Source organism: Tachypleus tridentatus, chromosome 13 (genome assembly GCF_004210375.1).
Source record: "Tachypleus tridentatus isolate NWPU-2018 chromosome 13, ASM421037v1, whole genome shotgun sequence".
In the NCBI taxonomy this organism is placed as follows: Eukaryota; Metazoa; Arthropoda; class Merostomata; order Xiphosura; family Limulidae; genus Tachypleus; species Tachypleus tridentatus.
Window position 1 is genome coordinate 37,796,203 of NC_134837.1, and position 26,003 is coordinate 37,822,205.

The 26,003-nt window shown below is 34.9% G+C and overlaps 1 protein-coding gene across 1 annotated transcript; it reads left to right on the forward strand.

Annotated features, from left to right (window-relative positions):
- The first annotated feature begins 1,950 nt into the window (after nt 1-1,950).
- spz6 (Spaetzle domain-containing protein 6) lies at nt 1,951-22,303 on the forward strand. The gene is made up of 5 exons (XM_076477274.1): nt 1,951-2,311; nt 2,700-2,980; nt 10,734-11,087; nt 18,092-18,709; nt 21,103-22,303. The coding sequence occupies exons 1-5, from the start codon at nt 2,291-2,293 to the stop codon at nt 21,518-21,520; spliced, it is 1,692 nt and encodes a 563-aa protein (XP_076333389.1). The 5' UTR covers nt 1,951-2,290; the 3' UTR covers nt 21,521-22,303.
- Nucleotides 22,304-26,003: the final 3,700 nt, after the last annotated feature.

Below are 26,003 nucleotides of genomic sequence, written 5' to 3' on the forward strand. Positions count from 1 at the left end.
ACTTACTTATCGTTTCTCTAGTGTGTAAGATCTTGAAAATTCTCTGTGACGTATATACGTGTTTGTCGTTTTACTACTTGTTCTATAACTCTTAAAAAATCAATGCCGAACAGGTCCTTGGCCGATCTCCGGGACGTTGACACCAGCAGGTTCTTAAACAACCGTTAGACTTAGGTCGTTGCTATTACATCACTTACCTGTGTCTTAACTTTCGTTTGTTTGGGTTTTCAATCAGGTCATCGAGTATAGAAGATCACTTAACGAATACTTACTAAATAATGTATAAAAAACAAAATAAATGAAAAAAATGCCATATTTTTGAAACGGTAATGACTGATGAAAGACTTAAACGTGCGAAAATTAGTTAATAGCAGCTATATTCCCACGTGCTGAACCATTTATCGTTATGCAAAATGTAATCTTTTGTTTTTTAAACATAAAGCTACATAAAGATGTGCCCGTATTGTGCACATACTTTGTATTGTAGCATTATGAACCCCAAGATTATTGGTAAGCAAAATGTGTGTGTGTCTGGGGGGCTGGGTGTCAGGTGTAATTATAAACGTGTAATATTGCACAAATTTGCGACTTAGACAAAGAAAAATACTTCCATTTTAGAACTATTACTGTCTGGCCCCCACAACCCAGTAACTCAGAGGATGGCTTAAAACACTAAACTTCATATTTCGTTCCCTCTGATAGGACAGCATATGTACACCGTTATACAACTTTACACCTGGTTAGTAAAGGTTAGCTAAAAATCGCGATTTATATATATATACATATAAATTAGATAAGTAATCATTCTATTTTTAAAATAACATACGAAAAGAAATACTTGTCTTTTACAGACAAATCTCGCGTTATTTTAAAATTAGCATTTGACTAATAAAGCGTTTCCTGTTAAATAATGACGTAGGTCATTTTTATTAAAACATTAATAATTAATTAACTTTAATATTACAAATATGTTCACTATCAAACCTTAGTGATACAAATGTAGCGTTTATACATTAACACATATCCCCTATGATTGAGAAGTAGGCTTGAGGGCTTGTAATGCTAAAACCGAGGTCGATTCCCAGCGGTAGACACAACTCTGAACTTAACAACTGAATCACATGTACATGGGTTAGACTTTCACCACCAACCACATAGTCAAGACTTAAAAATCATGATTATCCTTACAATGTTAATACACCCTTTTACTTCATCAAATATGTTTTTTTGTTTTTGAATTTCGCGCAAAGCTACTTGAGGGCTATCTGTGCTAACCGTCTCTAATTTAGCAGTGTAAGACTAGAGGGAAGGCAGCTAGTCATCACCACCCACCGTCAACTCTTGGGCTACTCTTCTACCAACGAATGGTGGGATTGACCGTGACATTATAATGCCCCCATGGCTGGGAAGGCATGCATGTTTGTACGACTGGGATTCAAACCCGCGACCTTCGGATTATGAGTCGAACGCCTTAACACGCTTGGCCATGCCGGGTACCTTCATCAACAATTAACCATGAACTTCGGTGAACTGTTACCAAACTGCATTTCCAGTTAGCTATCTTTTAGTTTATTTTTGTTTGTCCAGAACTTACATTTAATGCAAGTACAGAGATGTATACATAAAAATGTTACTACTCAGTATTTCTCAGTGCAGCACGAGAACAGAGACCAGTAATTATGCTATTAAATATTTCTCAACTTATTACAAGAAATATTATAACGATATTAAACACATTGCCAAATACTCACATAGAAATAAGTTGAAATATCTTATTACACAGATCCATGAAGACGTGTTAGAACGATATTACACAAATCGCTAAATACTCGTATAGAAATTAATTAAACGTGGAATATTATTTCTCGACATCTCTCAATCACCGCGTTTGGTTGTCATGCAACTAATGACTCGCTTTTGATGGTTATATCATTCATAACTGAAATAAGGTAAGCCTAAGCACGTCACCAGGAAGACTCGACGCCCTCCAGGTGAGCACTAGAGGGGAAAAAAATCTTACATCCCTAACCTTCAACCCCAGGAGACCTGAAGGGCGGTACTAGAATAGGAAGTATCATCCTGCTTCCACCAAGCGTGACATTCAGGTCGATGTCTTCGTTGCTGGCGGTAACGTCTTATAACTCGTCCAGAAAATCGTGAGTTCGTAATATTTGTGAGAAGTGCAAGCAATAGAATATAGTTACTAAAAGTGTTATTATAGTTACCATATTGTGAGAGAAAAGGATACACCAAAGATTTAAGGAGCGGTTTCAAATTCAAGGTTTAGAGCATGGCTAAGCATATAACACTGGTAAGTTTGAAGCATCTACAATTAATTTGATTGTATAAGAGTATTACACCTCATAGTTTTAACCCGTTTAGAACAGTCTACTGTATTCCTCGGAATAATAAGTGAAGATTTTTAACCGATAAATGATACTGATATAAAGTATTTTCTTAAAATATTTAACTGTGTTTATTGTTTCGTTCGATATGCACAAAATGCCGCTTTGAACTAAAATGAAATATACATGTAAAAGGCTGTGATTTGAACAGTATAGAAAATTAGTTGATAGATCTTTTCTTCAAGGTGTTTTTAATATAGGCTATTATATGACGAATAAAGGCAGTATAAATGTGAACTAAAATCATCTGTTTTAAGTAATACAATCTCGAATAAAATGTTCTATTTTATTTAGATATTCTGTTTCTTGTGGACGGAACATACTTTGATTTCATACGTCACAACTGAAAAAGAAGTATTTCCAAAGGGCTTCTTTCCTTTTGAAGAAGCTTCCACTAGATACCAGACACCACCGAAAGTTCGAAAACCTCCATACCTGATAGGTGACGGTCCTTGTCCCGGTGTCAATTTTGAAGGGCGATTTCCTCCAAAATATTCGTTATGTGGTGATCTAAGCCGAGGTTTTATTCCCCAAAATCCCATGAATCAATTTTCAGCGGATGACCCGTATCCTTTGTAAGTAATTTTATATCACGTGGAAGTTTAAAATAATAAAATTCTTATCCAGCTATTGTTTGGGATTGTTAATGACATAATGTTTGTTTCACTGACCTTTGACCGTGTGGGATAGTGAAGAGTGGAACTTAGCTGATGTTATTAAGACTATGCAAACACTTTATTTAATCTACTATTAGCAAAAATATATTTGCATTTCTAATTGTTAAAATTTTAAATAGTACCAATACCACAACTATTTAAGTAATACTGCTAAGCCTCAGGACGAAACAATTCGAGAGCAAGAAAAACTTATAAAACGGTAAACTGTTTTATGTATATATAACTTTTTCAAAAGTTCATATCCGACTTTACGAAAGTTTGAAAAGAAATACATTTAATAAACTAACACAAACTTTTGATGCCACAAAAATCTAAAAAGTGAAGTAGAGAAGATATTTAAAGAGTTTAGAACACGTACATGTGATAGAAAATTCACACTCACACTTCTACACGTGCAAATAACCGTAACCACATGACGAGTGATTTAATTTATAACAAATACTATTAGTAATTTATCTGCATGTAATCCTGTATTGTGTTACAAAAAATTCCCCGAACGAACAAACAAACCCACAGATGCTGATAAATAAATATTCCGCCAGGAACGTATAGGGTATATTACAAACGATGATTCACACTTCTCTCATTCAAGCTTCCACAAACGTTAATATTTTTGGTTTTCATATATTTTAAATATAAAATAGTGCGAAAGGTTTGGTTCTTCTTAAGAGCGAAGCTGTGCTATCTTCGCTGTGCCAATAACGAGTATCAAAACCCTGTTTTAGTGTTTTATGCCTTTTGACTTACTGTTGAGTCACTGAGATGCAGATATGAAAAAGAAAGCTGCAGAAGTTTTCAGCGGAAAACTCACAAATCAAGAAATGTAGTGTAGAGAGGTTTTTCTTTTGCTCAGGTCTGAGATGATGAATCCCCAAAACAGAAAACCATGAACGATATCATACTGAAAAACTGAAACTTCCTGCGCCTCTGCCGAGAAAGATTAATAACCAGGCATGGGCGTCAGAACCATACGCTTAGTTACATGTATGAATATTCAAAATAAAGCCTTCCCCAGTCAACCGTTCTCTGTCATTTAGTATTGTTTTCATGAAGTCACTCGTTCTTTCTCAGATAGTTCTATTACAGTCGAATTAAGAGTAAAGTATAAGCACTGCAATGCATCCCAATTGACGTATCTTTTGATACGTGGGTCAAAGATTTATTTATTTAAATAGGTACTCAGTCAGTAATTAACCTGAGAACATTAATTTAGTAAAGCACACACACATTTTTGGTTTTTGACTCCTAAAAGGCCCGCATACAAGACAGCATTATCAAAAAGAAATAAAATACAAGTTGCGTTTGGAAAATTTTCATGTTTTATTATTTTCATGAGATCGCTTATTCTTCTTTTCATGATGGCCCGGCATGGTCAAATGGGTTAAGGCGCTCGACTTATAATCCGAGGGTCGCGCGTTCAAATCCCAGTTACACCAAAACATGCTCGCCCTTTAAGCTATGGGGGCATTATAATATTTCAGTCAATCACACTATTCGTTAGTAAAAGAGTTGACGGTGATGACTAACTGCCTTCCCTCTAGTTTTACACTGCTAAATTAGGGACGGCTAGCGTGTAGCTTTGCGCGAAATTAAAAAAACAAAATTCTCCTCACAATTTAATTACAATCAAAATAAGCTTAAAGTGCTGTTAATAATCTTGAAACTTTTGCATGTGAAACATTTTGTGTTGTAAGCAACCAGATAAAAAAATGTGCTAATCTCATAAAGCAGATTAACTGCCTAAATAACGAGCACTTTGACCAATACAAATAACTTATTAACACGTTAAGCATAATAACATGAGCAACGTTTGCAAAACAGTTAATAGTATTTATTGGTGGCGACGAGTTTGGATGTTGAAAGTTGTTAATAGTAACTTTCACGATCTGTATCAAGAGTTCACAAAATATTTCACCTTGGGGTCACCCCAACAACTTTAGTTACCCTCGCTGAAAACCTTGCCAGATGATTTAATGGAAAAGGTAAATAATGAATACTCTGAGGCATTTTAGTTTCACTGTTCATAAACATCTCAAACATGAACAATATTGAGTAGTCAAATTTATTGCAATAACTGAAATGACCAGTAGACATATTTCGTTGTTCAGTATCAAAGAAGTTCCCAAAGAATATTTCTATATGATTCCCCATAAGATATCACGAGGTTTGTCTGCTTTTATTGTTAACTTCTATCTGTGTTTTTCCACGAAGAATAATGAAAACTGAATTTTATTATTATGAGCTATTTATCGTCTTACGGACCTCAGTTTGGAAATTACTGGTCTATATGAAATTTATGAAGAGAATTTAAGACAATGTGTATTTTCAATAAATCTAAATTGCGTAGCTTTGTAACAAAGTAATTGACGTGTTGTAATCATAAAACGTGTTATGGTCACCATGATACAGGATAAACCTACAACGAAGTAGTGGTGTATTTTGGAGTTCGAGTCCCTATGTCGTCAGACGTTTTTGAACAAGATTTTTGAAATATAGATGCAATTTAGAAAGTGCGATTTCATCTTACCCCCTGCATAAAACTCCAGAAACCAGAAATAGGAAAAGCACACATAACCCACCGTGCGGTTTTATGTTTAATTACCAACAAACGAATTTATTTTTTCGAGAATGTGGAACGTTTGTGCAAAATACATGGGTTTACAATTAGAGAGTCTCCTTTTAAGAACCAAAATCGTTTACAAAATCGATTTCATCATCAAAATACACGAAAGTAAAGCTTAGAAAGAGGCGTTAACGTGACGATGCGTTTCCAAGAAACAGAATCAAACTACGTCACTCGCACACCGGGAGCCCTAAAGGGGTAAAAGTTAACTGCTGGTGTTACATAATTCAAGTATTATATCCCTTCAGCATTTGTCACACTAAACTTGTTGTTTGTTTGTACAGCAAGTGAAACATTATAAACGGTTTAAATGTCAAGTTATTCACTTGATTAATTTTGTTTTTTCTTGGTGAAAAATCATAACCAATACAGTAACAATTAATTAATTATTAATCTATACTTCATTGTTCTAGGTGATTATTTATTGAAAATAAGACTTGTAATTATCTTACTACACTATTACTTTTAAAATTCGTGCACACCAAAGTTCAAGCGACATTTTTTATTAAGTGTGTGTAGTATGGAAAAATAGCAATCTCTAAATAAAAAATTTATGTCTGTTGTTTTCATATTAAAAAATCCAGTAAAGAAAGCGTAATTCATTTTCGCTAGTATTACACGCATATAACATTTGCACGGCATACATATTTTGGTGACCTTTCGTATTCTGATTGATTTTTTTTCTTACATTACTTTTGCCTTTCTTAAGCCCCCTTCCCCCGTAGCACAGTGGGATGTCCGCAGACTCACAACGCTAGAATCCTAGTTTCAATAATCGTGGTGGGCGTAGCACAAATAACCCATTGCGTTGCTGTGCGCTTAATTTCCAGCAATCAAACAAAACATGCCAATCTTGGACAACTTTATATTAGTCAAAACAAACAAGAAGGTCAAAACAATTAGAGCAATCCTAACAAGGTGGCCTGTTAAAACAATTAGAGCAATCCTGATAAGATGGTCTGTGCCATATACTAAAACAGGTGATAATAGAAACAATAAGATGTTAGTTTTTACCGCCCACACTTATTCATCGAGCATGTGACAACAAAAGAAACAACGCATTAATAAACACATATTTGTTTCTTCATCATACTATGTTCACTGTAGAGACTTACGTTTGTACCCATTAGTGTTTAAATGGTGTCCAAGTATTATACGTATATACATTCTAGTATAAGCAGGAACGGATGATTTGCGGGTTACGTCTAAATAACTCTACCAGTTACTGTCATTGATAGATTTTTGTATAACACTGTTTGGAGATTTTACTTATTTCTAAGATATCTCATGATTCCTAAATTTTGATTTTAAAGTTTTTCAGAAATTCTGTCTGGCATTAAGCGAAAAGTAAAAAAGCAAATATTACAGCGCTATAATAATGATCTTGCTTGATCAGATCAGTCTAAAAGCATAAGACAGCAACGTGAAGTTTGACTATTGATATATTTTGCTTCAGAAATGCTACGTTTTGTAATATGTGATTTCAATGAAGGTGTCTTATCTTTGTTGTGATGTTCTAGCCATTTACTCTGAATTATATCACACACGTACCAGTCTCGACATGCTGACTTAACTACCCTACCCATCCATATATCTTATGTATCCAGTGTATCTGTGTAGTGTCACTAGTATTCTTGCGCTCATGTATTCACGTACTTGTAACAATACGCTCTTCAAGTGCAAATGGGCTTACATCGGCCATATTTCTCTGAAAAAAGAAACGAATTTATAATGCATGCGTAATTGAATATAACATAATAACATATGGATGGGTCCCTTGGGGCTTACGTGCCACCCTGTAGACAAAATAACATCTCTCTATAGCGATGCCATACGATACACTTCGTTTTAACCTATCACAAAAGTTCGTGAATGGCTGTAAAAAAATATGATTTATTGTTTTTTTTAAGACAAATGAAACAAACTGTACGACGGATTAAGATGAAACCATTTTTAGCAGACTGATTTAAAGTTGTTAACGTGAAATAGAAAGGAATCGGAGCTCAAAACTACAACAAACCAAATTCGGTAGTCACGTCCCACCTGCATATGTAGTATTGTAATGACAACACAATCAACACATTGTTTGTTTTGAATTTCGCGCAAAGTTACACGAGAGCTATCTATTCTGGCAGTCCCTAATTTAGCAGTGTGGGACTAGAAAGAAGGCAGCTAGTCATCACCGCCCACAGCCAGCTCTTGTGCTACTCTTTTACCAATAAATAGTGGTATTGATCGTCACATTATAACGCCCCCACGGCTGAAAGGGCAAGCATGTTTGGCGCGATGGGGATGCGAACCCGTGACCCTCAGATTACGAGTCGCACGCCTTAACACACTTGGCCATGCCGGGTCCCATGAGAGAAGAAGATGGGCCATAAAATTTTAATTTCACGATCTCGTTGCTGGTAGCGAATAAGTTAATACAATCAATTCTGTAATGTGCTCATGTAATAATTTGTTTCCATTATATAACTTTATGCATCCATGTATATGTATTATAGACTAGGCTAAAGGCCAGTTTCTTTCCATCTATTTTTTTTGTTAACCATCGCAATGGATCGGCGGCACGTTTACGAACTTATAACACTAGAACAAACAAAAAGCCATTTTTCTTTAAATTCGCTTGTCTGCAAGAAACAACAAAAACAATTCAATGATGAAGTGGAGCGTAGGAAAAAATAAATTGAAACAGTAGCGTAACAAAGACCTGAAAGACCATAGAGTCAGACTTTATCGTAATCCCTCGAACTAATGAAACCTCCTCTCTTAGTTACATATGCACAGTAAAATCACCCTCTACTAAAACAGCGTTTTGAAACAATACTAGCTGACACTACTTTAAAATGAAATGTAAGTTTTTGTTATGCGGGTTTCATCACACACACACAGACAGAAAACTAACCATAGCTAAAATATTGGAGGAGATAGATTTTTTATGGCATTCCGTGTGTTGAAGATATGTTTGACTTTTCTTTATAGAAAATTCTGTCTTTAATAAAGCACTCACATTTTAAGTTTTATTTTTGTTATATATATTTAAGGAAACTGAATTTTGAGGAGGGGAGGGGGTTACAAACTGTACCTAAAAGTATTGAATGGTTTTACACGTTTTCTCTGTTGTTGAGCTCACAAAGAACGCTGAGGATTGGTCCATGTATTCAAGCTCATAGTGTTACTGGGACCATTCTTAACGTCTTAACATGTTTTATATTTTAATTCATAAGGTGAATTAACTTATAATAATAATAAATAAACGGTCGATTTTTTAATCACATTTCGTGTGTATTGACAGTTTTTTTTTTATAAATCTTCAAAATCGAGTTACCTGCATAAATATACAAATATAAATATTGTTCTGAGACATTAATAAATATACCCTGATTATTTCAATTCGGTGTACACACACACACACACACACACGTGTACTATACTGTGTTTCTCTACTGCGTAATGATATATGTTGTATTAACAACAATTTCTACTGTAGGCAAGTTCTAAGTCTAATAATTACAACGGTTTTATCCATAGTTTCAGGTCATCATTAGGTAAAAGCTACGTTAAAATATTACATTGTTCAATGTAACTCTTACCTTATGGTGGCCCAATCGAAACGTTATAATTAAATTTATAACTTGACTACTGCATATGTTGTCGATGTGTGAATCAATTATTCAAAACTTGTTTACTCAACGTTTTCTGTGTGTGTATGTTTTTCTTATAGCAAAGCCACATCGGGCTATCTGCTCTGTCCACCGAAAGGAATCGAACCTCTGATTTTAGCGTGGTAATGTCATAGACTTATCGCTGTACCAGCGGGTAACGACTCAACTTTGGAATATTATTTTGGAACCATGTTTTCCTCGCTCATTCACTACAGTATTTTTTAAAGTAGTCTGGAAGACAGAACTGAACTTTCCCAATACATATTGAATCAAGAAATAAATAATTCGACTGAGTTGTTCTTTTTTATCTCTTCCAACCCCTATTTTACTATTTTCGTTTATTATTATTAACATCTTCATTTCTACATAAAACTTGTATGATGTTCGACTACAAGTGGAAATTACAAATAGACTGTTTATACAGCATGCTCGTTTGTCCTGACTTTCTATTCTTTCTGTTAAGTAAGTTTACATAGCGATTTCAAGTGTTCAAAACATGTAGCCGGAAGTGGAGAGATTAATACATTTCATTACCACATACCCGGAAGTGAAAATGTTAATACATTTCACCATCACAGTGCCCAGTAAAGAATAAACAGGTGAAGAGAAACATTTGAAAAAGATAAGGAATGAGTTTATGAAAATATTCAACAGTCTTATTTACACACTTATTTACAGTTTGTAGCATACACTTGTATATTTGTAATATGTAGGGTTCTGTTAAACAGCTTTGGGCAAATCTAAATCTTGAAGAGTCCTCCTTTTTGATGCATATGATCAATAAGTAAACAATATTATGAATTATTTAAATAAAAACAATATCAGCCTGATAAAAAACAACAACAACAACATTTTTATGAAAATAATTTGCCTCCCGCTAGTGGTTCAGCGGTATGCTTGAAGGTTTATAACGTTAATATACGAATTTGATACTTTTGCGGTGGGTACAGTGTAGATAAACCATTGTTTAGTTTTGCGCTTAAAAACAAATTAACAAATAAATTAAAATTTATTAGTTTTTAGATATATGTTTGAAATTAATTGTAATTGCTTGTTAATAATTGAGTACATTGATTTTAACCACGATGTGGCAAACTTGTTCAAATATTTGCACGGTTTCATGAAAAATATTTTATATTAATCTGATTTTCAGACTGAAAAATTCTCTTATGCTCCTTTATTTTCAAATAAACTAGTATCTACCAGTTCTTTCACTACCAACTGTCTGAATTATATTTCTTCTTAAGTAATGAGGTTAATACAATGGTATTTAATCCATACTATGGAGCAATATATGAAGTTTGTCTTTTTTATCGTACTCACCAACAATTATTTCATTAGTTAATACTTGTATTTATGACAGTGATTTGATTAAAGCCAAGACGCTGAAGTTTCTGTCAACTGCATTACCATTTCTGAAAGAAGATCCAAAAATCCCCAAAGTGGCAAGATTCGTTGGAGCGCCCGTTTCCTATCGAGAACCAGGAGGATTCGATCTTCACCAAACTACTTTATTTCATCGGAAGAAACGCTTTTCTGATCATGGGGCCAAACCACGTAAAGCAACAATACAAGCAAAGAATGACGTAACCAGCACAGAAAATTATAACCAAACCGAAACTACGGTCGACCTCTTGAGAAAAAAAGAAAATCTCACCGAATATTTAAGAAATTCATCTGTTACCAGCCGTGAACTATGTCCTCAAGGTTCTGGACTGTAAGTATCAGGTTACACACAGCATATTAAGGTTGGAATCAAATAAGCTATTTATATCAAATACATATACAATCTTTTTACTGTTGTTGTTATTCACACTTCTCATTTAGAAGTCAATGAAAAAAATCAAATAATGAGAAACGTTTAATTTAGAAATATAGCTTAAATCAAGTATATATTTTTAATGAAACTATAGCCACAACAAATATTTCTTTATCATTAAATATTATGTATATTTTGAGAGATGTTTTATATCTTTTATATCATATGAAAATTCTTCTTTATAGTTTTTTTTTAACTTTCTAACTCGAAAATATGTGTACGATAATACGTGAATTCAAACCGTTAAGTTTGATAAAATGAGGCTGTTCTTTTCTTTACTGGCCATTGACAGAATGATGCAAATCTGAAGATAAAACAATTGTAATATTGAGAGCAGGGTTGGAGGATGGAAACAATATTATTTTATACATGCCACGGAAACTTTTATGAAGCTAGAAAATAAACACCGGTGTCTCAAGTCTGCTTGACCAATGGCAAGCATTCTCTCTAAATAAAGTTTTGTTTAATACATCGGCGTCATATTAAAACTAACCGTTAATTGCGATGATGAAAATGCACACAAATTACACAGAATTATAAATGTTTATTTCAAACCAAAATTTTTATCTAGAACTTTTCCAGGTTGGAAGAATAGCATTAAATGTCCTGTTTTGGGGATTTAGTGTTTTCTATACTGGTATCAGTGTACAAATAAAGAGAAATACAATATAGAAACATTCAATAAAGAAACATACAATATAGAAACATACAGTATAGAAGCATACAATTAAGAGAAATACAATAAAGAAACATACAATATAGAAACATACAATAAAGAAACATACAATATAGAAACAGACAATGAAGAAACACAATATAGAGACATACAATAAAGAAACATACAGTATAGAAACATAAATATAGAAACATACAATAAAGAAACATAAATAATGAAATTAAATTTGCATGATATGCACCAGATTTCTTTAAAAAAATCCATTTTTTCCCCATTCCTTCCGGAATATATGTAGCCAGTCTTTAAACTCTACGTTGTTTTCGCCCTAACCTATCCTCACCCACATTTCTGGTACTAATGTACCATTTTTTTCCTCATTGATACACGTACCAGCGAATAAAAAGTAGTCTATGTTTTTAAAAATTGTCCACTTACGTCAAAAATAATATTTTTATAACAGTGATTTTTATTACTTGTACTCAGGAACGGTTTAAGATTGCAGTGAGCCTATGGGCAGTTTCAGTTCTGTAAACTCCATCCTTTCTATACAAGTGCTCATTGTAATTCTGCTCATCAAAACAACTAGTTACTAAGAATAATCATTTTAAAATACGACAGTTTCTAACCTAAACGAAATATGAGTAGGTTATTGAAAACACTAGCTAGTGTTAGTGTAATGACAAGTACAACAGCTATAATCGTAACTGTGATTGTAGAGCTGGCCCGGCATGGCCAGGTGGTTAAGACACTCGACTCGTAATTCGAGGGTCGCGGATTTTAATCTCCGTCACACCAACCATACTCGCCCTTTCAGCCGTGGGGGCGTTATAATGTCACGGTCAATCCCACTATTTGTTGGTAAAAAAGTAGCCCAAGAGTTGGCGGTGGGTGGTGATGACTAGTTGCCTTCCCTTTTGTCTTACACTGCTAAATTAGGGACGGCTAGCACAGATAGTCATCGTGTAGCTTTGCGCGAAATTCAACACTAACCAAAGACAGATAAAAGAGTCGAATTTATGCAGTTTGTGTCAGTATGATAGACTGTTGGATTTACTAAGCGTGGGCAATTTCAAACTTAAAATGTAAAATATGCATTAAAAGCGACAACAATAATACCTATATGTGTATATATAAACGTAACAATATAATGCTCGCTAAATAACAGCAACAACAATGTTACTGTGGATAGCAAAACCTTTCCATCCCATTTTCCAGCAAATGTTGTGTTGGAAATTTATTGTTATTTCTTATTTCTTTTCATCCCATTTGATGTAAATTTCGGGCAGTTGTGTGGTGTTAAGACAAATATGGAAGAGGGAACTTATGATGAAATCGTAAATCTTTTTTTCTTTAAATTTACGAAACCACATTACTGTTAGTGCACAAATGGTTTTCTTGACATAAATCTTCATTTAAACTGACATTAAACATTCTCCTTTCATCGAAACATACAGTGGTTCGTGTTAAATATTGTTTTACAAAAGAAAATGTGTTTATAAGTCACAGAGTTATAAACAGCTGTTTATATTGTAATAAACGTTACAAGCGCCTACGATGCGCAGAAAGCAACGTTAACACAAACACGTCTTTCCCTCCTCCAGACCCGTTAAGGGGACTGCATTTCCTTTACAGAATAGGACAAGAAAGTTTATGTTCGAATGCGTGTTTGTTGAATTTATAAACATTTATCACAGGTTAAAAAAAAACTCATTTCGTGCTGAATAATTAATTAATGCTTCCAACTGATCTTTGATATAATAATTTTTCCTTCCGCTGGGGCTTGGCATTGCCTGGTGGTTAGGGCACTCAACTCATAGTCTGAGGATGGCAGGTTCGAATTCATTACTACATATACTCGAGATTTCAGCCGCGCAAACGTTACATTGTGAATATCAATATCAGTATCCATTAGGATAACCCTAGAGTTGGCTATGATTAGTGCTGACCGTCTAACTTTTCTCTAATCTGTCCCTACTAAACTAAGAAGGCCTAGCAGAGATAGCCCTCGAGTAGCTTTGTGCAAAACTGAACAAATAAACAAACGAACCTTTTTACAAAGCAAATTTTTAACTCTAGGTAAGGAGACCCAGTGGAGTATTTAGCTTTACACTAATATTAATAAAGTTCCCAAAATGTTTGTATATATTTTTCGTGTTAGTATCTGAAGGTTAACAAAAAAATGAAAGAATTTTTAATTTTTTGTGTCAAAAAACATTTCATCTAGTTTCGTTAAAACGGATCTACAGCATATGTTTAAGTAGATTAATTACAATTAATTATTAAATGAATTTACAATGGACTGTGTTAAGATTATCGTTCTCCCTATTCAAATAATCACTGCCATAAATAACCATTTGAAGAAATCCATGTTTCTCGTGGCCTTGCATATCTTCCTTAGGAAAATTTAAAATTCAGTCCAATACTTTGTATTTCATGAAACCTTGTTAAATATTGACCACTGATATTGCATGTGACAACTCGTTCCATAGGCCAATAATTCTGTTAGAGAAATAAAACTTTTAAGTCGAACTTCTGTCCTCTCGCTCTATTACCTCAAAAATGTAGCACAAAAAATCAGAGGCTTTTATCCTATTCTCTTGTCAAAATAAAATACGTTGAGACACCTGAACCTATCTTTATATCTGTATCCGTATTGGGAACATTCCAGTTTCCCTTCTTTAAATTTTTTTCCAGTAATTCAATATTCCTCCTTATGTAAGGAGACCAAAACTTTATACAATAGTCTTCCAAGCGTAGCCTAGTTAGTGTTATATATAAATATAAATAAACAGTTCCTTCTTTTGATTTGTAATCAATATGTCTATAGACATATCCTAAGATTTTATTGGCTTTATTAGCAGCAACAGAGCACTGCTTCGATGGCTTCAGTAGCTGATCCACCAATTCGTCGAGATCCTTTTCTTTAGTCATGTGATTATGTTGATTCATACTTATATTAAATGTATGATATAAATTATAATAACTCAAATCCATTACCTTGTATTTACTATTACTAAATCCATTTGCTGAACATTTATCTAATCTACCAATTAATACAAGGCATTCTATAATATGTCGAGTTTCTCAATACAGCTAGAAATGCCCAAACGTTTGATGTTATTAGTAATCTTTATTAATTATTTACATATCAATATACTTTATGTAATTAGGAAAGAGTAAAGGCCCAAACTTTGATCCTTAAGATACCCCACTAATACTGGACTCAATTAATAACAATATTTTGCTTTAACACTTCCAATGTCTGTACATTACCCTTAACTAGTCCTTCCCTACCTTCTACCGATGTGACTTTCTCAGCTAATCTTCTGCGTGATACCTTATTATATATTTTTTGAACATCTGGGTTAATCAAATCTACATTATTTCTCCTGTCCAAATAACAAACGACATCTTAAAAAGATAACAACTTGGTAAGATAAAATTTCCTTTTGTCAAATTCATGTTGAACTTCATTTATAATATTACATTTCACTAGGTTATTTGGTAGAGCTTATATTAACACACATTCTTTAAGATTTCCCTATAGAAATAAGACAAACCGACCTATAATTTTTAAGGCAACTGTTATTACCATTTTTTGAAAGCAGAAAAATCGTAGGCAACTTCACAATCCTCAAGCATTTGTTAACTCTAAAACAATACCAAAGATAAAGGAAACAAGGTAATATATCTGAATTTTTACCTATCTTAAAAATCTGGAGAAATTTCGTTTGGCCTTGGTGCTGTATCTACTTTTAATCTCTCAGTATTTCTACTTTATAACCATTAACAACCATGCAATTCTGGTAAATTCTAATATTTCCTGTAGAATGTAGGAATATTATTAACGTCTTTTCTTGTAAAATCATTAGAGAAGAAAACATTTAAAGCAGCTTCCTCATAGTCGTTAAAAATAACATCGCAATTACCATCTTTCAAGAGTCCAATCCTTGTTCTAACATTTTGGTTACCTTTAGCACACTTAAACAATCTTTGCACTTAGTTTCTAGGTTGTCAGCTGTTACTTGTAAGAAACTTTGGATTTTTTAATTTACTTTTGACTAAATCCAAAGACTTCCTATAGTTCTGAACATCTTCCATCCTGTCTGCTAATTTACACTTCTTAAAGGTTTGAGATTTATCTTTGATTTTCCCTTTTATGGCTTTAATAAATGCCTCCGCTAGTACAGCGGTATTCTACAAATTTACAACGCTAAAATCAAAGGTTTAATTCCCTTTGGTGGGCTCAGCAGATAGCCTGATGTGGTTTTGCTATAAAAACACACACACACACTTTACTAAATCAATTAAAGCTGATGTTCCTTGCTTCCTTCTTATTACCATCATACTTAAGTTGGACAAGTTCAGCTTATAAAAACTATTTCCCATATCTGTCTGACATAGCTATTTGTTGTTGTTGTTCGGAATTAAGCACAAGGCTACACAATGGGCTATCTGTGCTCTGCCCATTACGAGTATTGAGACCCGGTTTTTAGCGTTGTAAGTCCGCAGACATACCGCTGAGCCACTGGGAGGCGACAGAGCTATTTAAGTAATTGTCCCAATTTAATAATCATAAATCTCTTCTCGTCGGTTTAACATTTCTTTTTATCGCAATAAATGTACAATGTTTGTCTGTCTCTCTTCTGGTTGCCTGGCATGGCCATATGGATAAGACATTCGGCTCGCACTCTGCAAGTTGCAGGTTCGAATCCCGTGACACCAAACATGCTCGCCCTTTCAGCGATGGGGGCGTTACAACGTTGCGGTCAATTCAATTATTCGTTGGTAAAAGAGTAGTCTAAGAGTTGGCGGTGGGTAGTGATGACTAGCTGCCTTTCCTCTAATCTTACACTGCTGAATTAGAAACGGCTAGTGCAGATATCTTTCGTGTAGCTTTGCGCGAAATTTACAAACAAACGAACAAACTTCTGGTTAGTTCTCTATGCGAGATATCTCTAAATAGAATATCATGAACTTCCATTTGTTTTTACATGTTAACTTTTAGCTGTATGTTTTGCTTTGATGTTAAAGACATTATTGGTATAATGTTTATTATACAGCGATGACATTCTTCAAGGTATACTCGAGTCCGCATGTTACCCGTGTTCAACTTTTCATTATAGTTGTAACTTTCAGCAACTTTAATCCTCTGGAATATCTTTTTCGTGGTCTATTCCGTTTTGAAATATTGTATTATTGGCAGGGTAATAATAAATTATGCAGACATTTGCATAAACGTCAGTAGTCGTGTACTTGGTAGAACGCGATGATAACCATTTGTTTGTAATATACCAGGTACGTTTTCTACAGATTTCGTCAGTTAGTGTTCCATTTATCCATGTGCTTTACACAAACATATGAATATAATTCTAGTTTCGCTTTTGTTGACCTTAACCTTTGTGAGTTATCGTGTTTGCAGTTTAAAGTGAAGTTCCTTCATTATCTGTAATGGATGACTTATGGTGGCAAGCTGTTTAGCTTTCTTAACTACTTCTGGTTTGCGACTGGTAGGCAGTCGTGAATTAGCCTGTTTTTAATTGCTGAAATCGTGTTTTGCCGGCACAAATCAACATCAAAGTTATCCCTTTTTTAAGCTCTAAAATCTCATGCCTTACGTGTTTTTATAATAGGGAATATAAGAAATTCACTCCAGAAGGTCCTCTAAATTAACCCTCTTAAGAGCAAGCCTAATTTTTAAATTCCATCTGCACTTCAAAATCACCAAACTTCAAAGAATTGCAACAAAAGAGTTACGACTTTGAATATTCGCAATCACCAGCAACTGGAATAGCAAAGGTCAAGTGATGAACATGCCAAATGATATAATGCATAGATCGTGAACTGCTGATTTAATAAAGTAAATATTAGAACATACCATTGTTTGAAAATCCCAGATGTATTGAAAAATAAATCACTCAATGTATCACTTTTTCACCTTTCATACAGTCGAAGAATAGGTGTGAGTCTACGCATGAAATTTATCACATATTTTCATGTGTGAATTATCAGGATAATACCTCCAATATTATTAAACTCTGACTTGACTTTCAGAACAATAGCCAATCAGCTCAGTTATGTAGCTTATAAATATTTCTCTCAAAAATAATTTATAAGGCAATTGAAATCTGTGTCAGCAAGTGGTGTGTTTGATTTTATAATATTATTTTATGAGGATTTTTTTTTTCATTTTCTTTCTTTTAAAATATATTTTTCAATTTTCTAGACTCTGTTCCCTGGTAAGTACCATGACGAGTTTGTATTTCCAAAGTCAAGCATCAAATTCTGATGTACAAAATTATGTCAACGACCCTAGCCAAAGTTCATCTATAGGTCTTTTATCCCTTCTGGGCACTATTATAAATGCACTTCAAGAAGAATCGAGTTCATCTTCTAAACCTCAAAAACCCAGTGATGAAGGGAATTCATCAAAATATCGTTCACCTTTATATCAACTGTTATCTATTTTAACGGGTGCCAGTAGTCAGTCATCATCGAATAATGCTGACACCAATACTGGTGTGATTGGAGTTGCTAACCATGCTCCCACTGCTCTTTCTTTAATACTCGACCTTATTAGAAGCGGAAACTCCCCATTAAATTATCTATCTAACATCCTTACAAATAGACGGGGCACCCTTTCAACCAACAGCGGGCTTAGCCAGTATGAGAGTCAGCCACCGTTGAACGATCTGTCAGAAGAGCTTCCACCCACGCCATGTCCATCGATTGAGGAGTATATCACGCCAACCTTTGCTCGAAACTATAAAGGTGTTTGGAAGTACGTTGTACAAATCCCTCAAGAAGGATACTTCACCCAGACCGTTCAGCAGACAAAGTGTGTGTAAGTATAAGTTTATCAACCCACGAGAGGGAGTTATGTCAATGTTCAATTGTTTTACGTTTTTATCCTGTGACGGAAGATACTTTGGAAATTATATCTTATTATTTAAGGCACTCAAGAGTGTGATGGCTTACAAGATTATATCAATTTCCTAGTTTTTTTGGAAAACAACTTCATGCACATGAAAGATGTAATTTGATACATTCTTTGGTTTTCAAACGAGATCATAAACTCGAGTTTCGAGCCTCGTTTGGAAACCATTACAACTTTTGTATGTATTCCTGTGAGTTAACTTTTTACCTAGAACTGATTCGTTCTTTTTATTCGTTTTCGAATAGTTAAGTCCTTTATTATTCATTTGAATTAGCTAATGGTTGAAAATACATATACGAGGTCTGTTCAAAAAACACGCGGACTGACGTCATAAAACAAAATGTACTTTATTTAGAAGTTACAGGTCTGGGACCCCTTCAAAGTACGCAACGCACACACTTATCCCAACGGTGTTTCCACTTGTTGAAACAGTCCTGGTACGCTTCTTTTGTAATGTCCTCCAGCTCCTTCGTCGCATTTGCCTTAATCTCGGGAATCGTCTCAAATCTTCTTCCTTTCAAGGGTCTTTTCAGTTTTGGGAACAAAAAAAAATCGCAAGAAGCAAGGTCAGGTGAGTAGGGGGGTGGGGAAGAACAGTGATCGAGTGTTTGGCCAAAAACTCATGAGTTCTGAGAGCTGAATTTCGCAGCAACGCGGTGCATCTTCAATTTTTCGGTCAAAATCTTGTAACAAGATTCAACTGATATCCCACACTCTTCAGCAAGCTTCCTGACAGTCATACGTCGATTTGCCCGCACCAAGGTGTTGATTTTGTCGACGTGTGGGTCGTCAGTTGACGTGGAAGGACGTCCAGGACGCTCATAATCTCCAATGGACTGTCGACCATTCTTTAAACGTTCATGCCACTTGAAACATGCCGTACGCCGTGTTAAGCATAGCAAAAGATTCAGTCGCAGATTTTCCAAGTTTAAAACAAAATTTCACATCAAGTCGTTGCTCCTTCAGGTCATTCATTCTGAAATCCCCAAACGAAAAAATCGCACTTCACTTAAAACCACGTAGCTAATACACAAATGAAGATAACTGCAATCGGGAAATGGCGTCGTAATCAGCTGATCTCTGCAAACCTAGCGACACCAAGCGGATTCCTCTGGAACCAACTGGAGCCGCGCAATTCAAACAGTCCGCATATTTTTTGAACAGCCCTCGTAAGTTAACCAGTGCAGAAAATTTTACCATCAATTTTGTGTTATTTAATAAAGAAACTTGATAAATTATACCTTTAGAGCATAGATAGGAAATACTTCCTTATTTTATTACGATTATAACGTACAGTGGAGTATATTATAGTAGACATTCTAAAAATTGTAACAAACACAATTACTCAAAAGTTAAACATATTTTGTCGTGAATAGTTGTACCTATTACAATATTTAGAGCTGGTGCGAAACAGGTGAGATAAGCTGGTTCAAATAATTTTCAGGCCTAATAAAAAATGAAAAAGTGTAACAGACTGGAAAACACTAGCAATCAGGTTTGGATACCCACAGTGGGCAGTGCACAGACTTTATGCTTATTGTAAATGAAACAAATATAATCCATGTAGGTTTGTAATTAAAGAAGTCACCATTTAGGTTTGCAGACGCGCAATTTTCAAGTTTTAAAACCTATCCTCTTCATAAGAAATTATGAAATAATTTATGACTAATATCACTTCGAAATACAAAGTGTTGTACCCGCAAGAATACATTCTTAACTACGTTCACTAATCAAATAAAGCAAAATCTAACAATAAAGTCGTAGAAACTTTCGGATAGGATTAGCGCTCGGATTCACGAGGAATTGGGAAGAAAGGAAAAAAACAAACCCTTTCAAATGTCTTATTGTGAGAATGTAGGTCTTGTGATTAGATTTCAGTAATTAATTTATTGATTTTCTTTTTAATTCGAATGCTGCATATAACAAATTACAATATATTGTATATTTAATGTTTGACATTTGCAATCTACAGTTGTACGAGATTTACGAAATCTTAAAGTTATCTGTCAAAACTTATTCAGTGACAAGTAAATTACATACGTCTTTGAAACATGACTTATGAAAAGCTTGTTAGAATATCTGTCACTGTGAATTATTATGACTTACGATAAATTAAATTAAAACCTAGTGTATAAATCTTTTTACAGTTTTAAGTTTACTAAGATCTCCGGTCTTTTGTTAGCGACATGTAGTTATTTGAGACTATATAGAAATTTGTGGATTGGATTTTCAAAGGGCAGTTAACTGTTTTTACGTTACATAAACAGACCTTTTTAACAGTGATAAATCTTATCTTTCAGACGCTCTCATTGTGATTTTACTGATGGAGTATGCCATGAAAGTCCTCGATGGGTGAGTCTTTTAGTTGCAGAGATTTTCTACCCTAACATTTATTTTCCCACATCTACTCCCACGACTCCCTTATCTAGCAGTACCTACAAAGATGGTGTGCCACCTGTGGAGGATTTCACAAACTTCCAACAATATCTGCGTCGTCGTGTTGGAGAACCCGAAGCTCCTTCAAATGATTATCCAAACTATTATCAGAGTAACCCGAAATCGTCAACTTTCATTAATGGTGTCCCTGAAACTGAGAATTGTGACAGTTACGACGAAATAGGCTGTTACGTTGTTCGTATGTATTATGACTGGTTCCTAGTGAACGGCTCGTGCAAGTGTTGGAAACCTAAGGATAAAACATTATTCACACGTACGTAAACTTTCCGTGTATCTTTGAGCTATTTGTTGACCACTGTTATTGTAGGCAAAGAAGAAAAGATACGGAAAGGAGTAACTGTACACGGAGTTGAAGTTAAGTATCTAAGCTCGTTTTTTCAACGATTGTGTAATCAGTTGCTTCAATGTTCTACTTCAATAACTATTTATCGTACTTACTTACTTCACACGATCGAACAATAACGAACTGTTAGTTTCCTCATTGCGGGCTGGGGGCTACTGAACCCAATAGATTTTATGATCAAATGAACTTTGGTTTCTTTACAAATTACTAGTTTGCTTACTGTTGGTTGGCGGATACTGAACCCAGTATTTTTTATGATCAAATGAACTGTTTAATTATGATCTGAAGTTTTATGGGGTATAACTTATCAAATTATTTTATTTTCCACGAAAAAAAAAACAAACAAAAGCGTTTATTGTGCAAACATATCGTTCCTACTCTTTCTGTTGTTTGTTTTACAAAATTTACCACTTCTAGCAATGTGTAATGAAGAGACTCCACCACAATCCTTCACAATATGCAGTTGAGTAGTTATTCGAGTTGCACTCACGAACACTTTATTTACGTAATCAATTTTTCAGAGCTATGTGAATAGAGGATTGTGTGTTTTCACTGTGTAGTTATTCATGACCTGTAGTCAGTCACGTAAATATTACGTGTAAATATTTTGTAATAAAAAAATAATAAAAGTGATTTATCAGTTGAATCAGCCATTGAAACTATTAATTCACCCCCCCCGAAAAAAAGAACAATTAACTTACTTCTTCTCACAAAATTTGTTTGATTTTAATTTCGTGCAAAGCCACACGAGGGCTATCCACGCTAGCCGTTCCTAATTTAGGAGTGTAAGATTAGAGGGAAGGCAGCTAGTCATCACTACCCACAGCCAGCTCCTGTGCTACTCGTTTACCAATAAATAGTGGGATTGACCATCACATTATAACGCCCCCACGGCTGAAAGGGCGAGCATATTTGGTGTGACGGGAATTCGAACCCGCGACCCTCAGATTACGAGTCGAGTGCCTTAACCACCTGGCCATGCTGGGTCAATCTAGAAAATTGAGCCTATGCAAACCTAGGTAGAGTCTTCTTTAATTACAAATCTATATGCATTGCATCTAATGCCTTTAAGATAAGCACAAAATATATGCGCTGCCATCTACGGGTATCGAAACCCGATTTCTAGTGTTGTAACACTGCGAGGTACTGATATATATATTATACTATACTATTACTATACTATGATATTATACTAGACGTAAATAAGATCTAATATGTAAATATAGTTAACTGTGAATAAAAAAAAAACATTAACCCTATTTTTGTATCTACTCCCAAAAAAATATTACAATTAATGATATTAAGTACCTGTATATGTAACAGAAAATCGAACAATAAGCTTCTCCAGATACTTCAATCTTTTTTTTTTTTAATTTTAGAAATTAGATATAATTAATTCTAGATACATGTAAGGCCTTCAGATCTTTCTAATCTTTTCATTACGCTATCTGTGATTGTCAGTCAAACTGTTGCCAAAATTTAAGAGAGAATCAGGAAAATATTAGTTTCGCTGACAGCAATCAATGAAGGAAATTCAGAGTTAACAGTGCTCCATATTTATATTTAGTTAATTTTTAACAGCAGCAAAATCGTTCATTTAATCACGATGAAGATGTTAAAAACAGATTTTAAAAAGTTCTAATACTGGGACTACTCTACTTTTCTAAAATTTTATAACTGTCGACGATAAGAAACAGAAGTCTTAGCTCGATGTATTAGTAAAAATATTTGGCTTAATTTTGAAAATACCCGGAAGGTATATCCCTAAAAAACTTGTAATGCAAAAGACAGACGAACCTTTAGAATAAAACGATTTAATCAAATTTAATACTTATTCTGTTTACATCTAAAGTTTGTCAAAAGGTTTTATGGCGTGTTCTAAGATAATTAAAAGTAATACTCTTCGTCAAAGATCAGTAATTATTGGTTGATAATACAGAACGCGAAGCACTAATCATTGGTTTACTGTAAACAGTCAGCAGATGACACTATCTGATCAATGAAGATTGAATCTTTGGAACAGTATAATCGACAGGTGTACATATATTTAACAACATTTTATGCTGTGGAATGACACTTATCAAGCGCATTAACGTTGGGCACGTGTCACAGTAGACAATTGATTCTATCTCCATGGCCGGAAACTCACGTGAACGTCCTGTAAGCAAGTAATTACGTTAAGTTGAATATCTCACTCACCTGTCTATTAGGTAATACAGACGAGCAGGGACGTAGATCCTGGGGGGACGGGAGATACATCCCCCTTCATTTTATGTAGGGGTATGGTGCATACTATCATCCCCCCCTACAGTTTGGTCTGTTGAATTGTTTTATTGCATCACAGGCCTACAAATTGTGTGTTTGTTCTTGTGATTCTCGTGTTCTTACCAATCGAATTACATAATTAGGCCTAGATGTAGGCTTTTCAGTAGCCGAAATGTACATCTTTAATATAGACGTGCTTCTAAGCTTTTCGATCTAAGCGATAGTTCGTAAGTATCAGTCAGTAAGCCTAAGTATATATGCAAGACTTGCAAGCACTGTCACAGAATCTACCTACGTCTTGTACGTAGTGTAAGATTAAGTAAAATTTTCATCACAACAGATTGAACAGAGCATGAAATTCGAAAATATTACTTCCAAGCGTAAACTCCTGTGATCTAGATCTAGCAGGCCATTTGTAGCTTGTAGCTGCATCAATCTTATGTGTATATTGTGCGGTTTTCCTACGCCATTTATTCTTATGCGTGTCTAGCTGGTTTTATTGTCGAACGCCTTATTCTCATTAGCTGCCGAAACCGCTGACTATAGTGTGCGTTTAGCGTACAGTGAACGACAGGTTCGGGCCACTCGGATCCAGACACGCCCTACATCATCCCCCTCCGCTCCATTTAGTTTGAGCCTCGATTTTACAACAGGGCTCATTAGACCTGTGTTTGTGGCCCTCATTAATCCATGAAATTTCAGATTATCACCGCCCTCTAGTAAAGTGCTGGTGCTTTATGGTAAAAGAACAATATATTCTCTTATCATAGATAGTAAAAATATTGTATTTTTTTGTATAATTAGAACACAAAAGGAGCGATTTCAACGGCCTGAAGCCTCTACTCGAACTGTATTGCTAGTATTTGTTTAGGTGTTTTTATTTAATAGACGTCCTTTAGACATTATATCACAACGTGTTTGCCTTTTGATGAAATTTAACAGGAATATAATATATTTGTGATTGTTTAAGTATTTTTTGAGAAACTTGCAATTACTTGTGTTGTAACTAGCACACATTATTGTCCCAGCGATGCCCAGACGGTCAGTCGGCTCGGTAGTCACTGTGAGGTTCGCGCGTTCGACTTAAATACCTTGTACAGTTCAGTCCTACTTCCATCCTGTTCTATCTTTGTTCGTTATACATTAGAATTTTTCAATAAAGACTGTATTTTAGCTTGTTGAGTCGTCTGGGAAACAGATTCCAATTATGACAAGCAAGCGTCTGAAACTTTCCGATATTAGACAGTTCTGCTAGCCAGCTACTGGTACTACAAGTGACAATGCAGATGCAGATAATCTAACAACATCAAGCAAAGGAATAGAAACTTGCCATACAGAGGAAATATCATGTTCATTAGAGGACGAGTTTGAAAATGCTTGTGCAACTATTGCACGTCATGAACCACCAGATAGTTGTGAAACAAGTTTGTGCAGTAAAGAAAATTCTGACACTCCACAGATATAGTGTGGAAAGCCATATCATCCTGACGCACAACTAATACCACGACAGAAAGCAAAATATCAACTTCCAGGTCAAGTGCTTTGATGAGTTCCCGTGGCTGCACTTCGACAATCACACTCAAAAAGTCATATGCTTTCATTGTGCCAAGGCGGAAAATAGAGGCCTTTTTACAGGGAAATTGGAGAGGCCAGTGGAGTATACCTTCATATCCACCGGTTTTGCAACTGGAAAAAGACAAAACAGAAATTCAACGAACACCAATCCTCCTCTCAGCACAGATTCGCTATATCTCCAGAAGGTTCACTTGATGTAACTCCAGTGATTGTCCAGCTACATGATAGAAAAAAGAAGCAGCAGGAAGAATGCAAAAGAAGTCTAGCCAAAATATTCAGAAGTTTACGTTTCTTACTGCGTCAAGATTTAGCATTACGTGGACATACAGATACGGAGGGGAACTTCCTGCAATTAATGAAGCTCCTGGAAGAGGAAGATCCTGAGTTAACAGCCTACTTGTCAAAGAAAACCACATTCACATTACCCCAGGCTCAGAATGAAATACTGGAGATGCTCAGACATCAAATACTGAGGAACATAGCACGCGAAGTTTAGCAAAGTAAAATCTTTGCATTAATGGTTGATGGCACTCAAGATGTTACAGATGCTGAACAGGAAGC

Bases quoted from the DNA above. Each gene is read 5' to 3' on its own strand.
- spz6 (XM_076477274.1), top strand. From the start codon at position 2,291: ATGGCTAAGCATATAACACTG. The intron at 11,088-18,091 runs GTAAGTATCAGG...TCAATTTTCTAG, and splicing joins TGTCCTCAAGGTTCTGGACT to ACTCTGTTCCCTGGTAAGTA. The intron at 18,710-21,102 runs GTAAGTATAAGT...CTTATCTTTCAG, and splicing joins GTTCAGCAGACAAAGTGTGT to ACGCTCTCATTGTGATTTTA.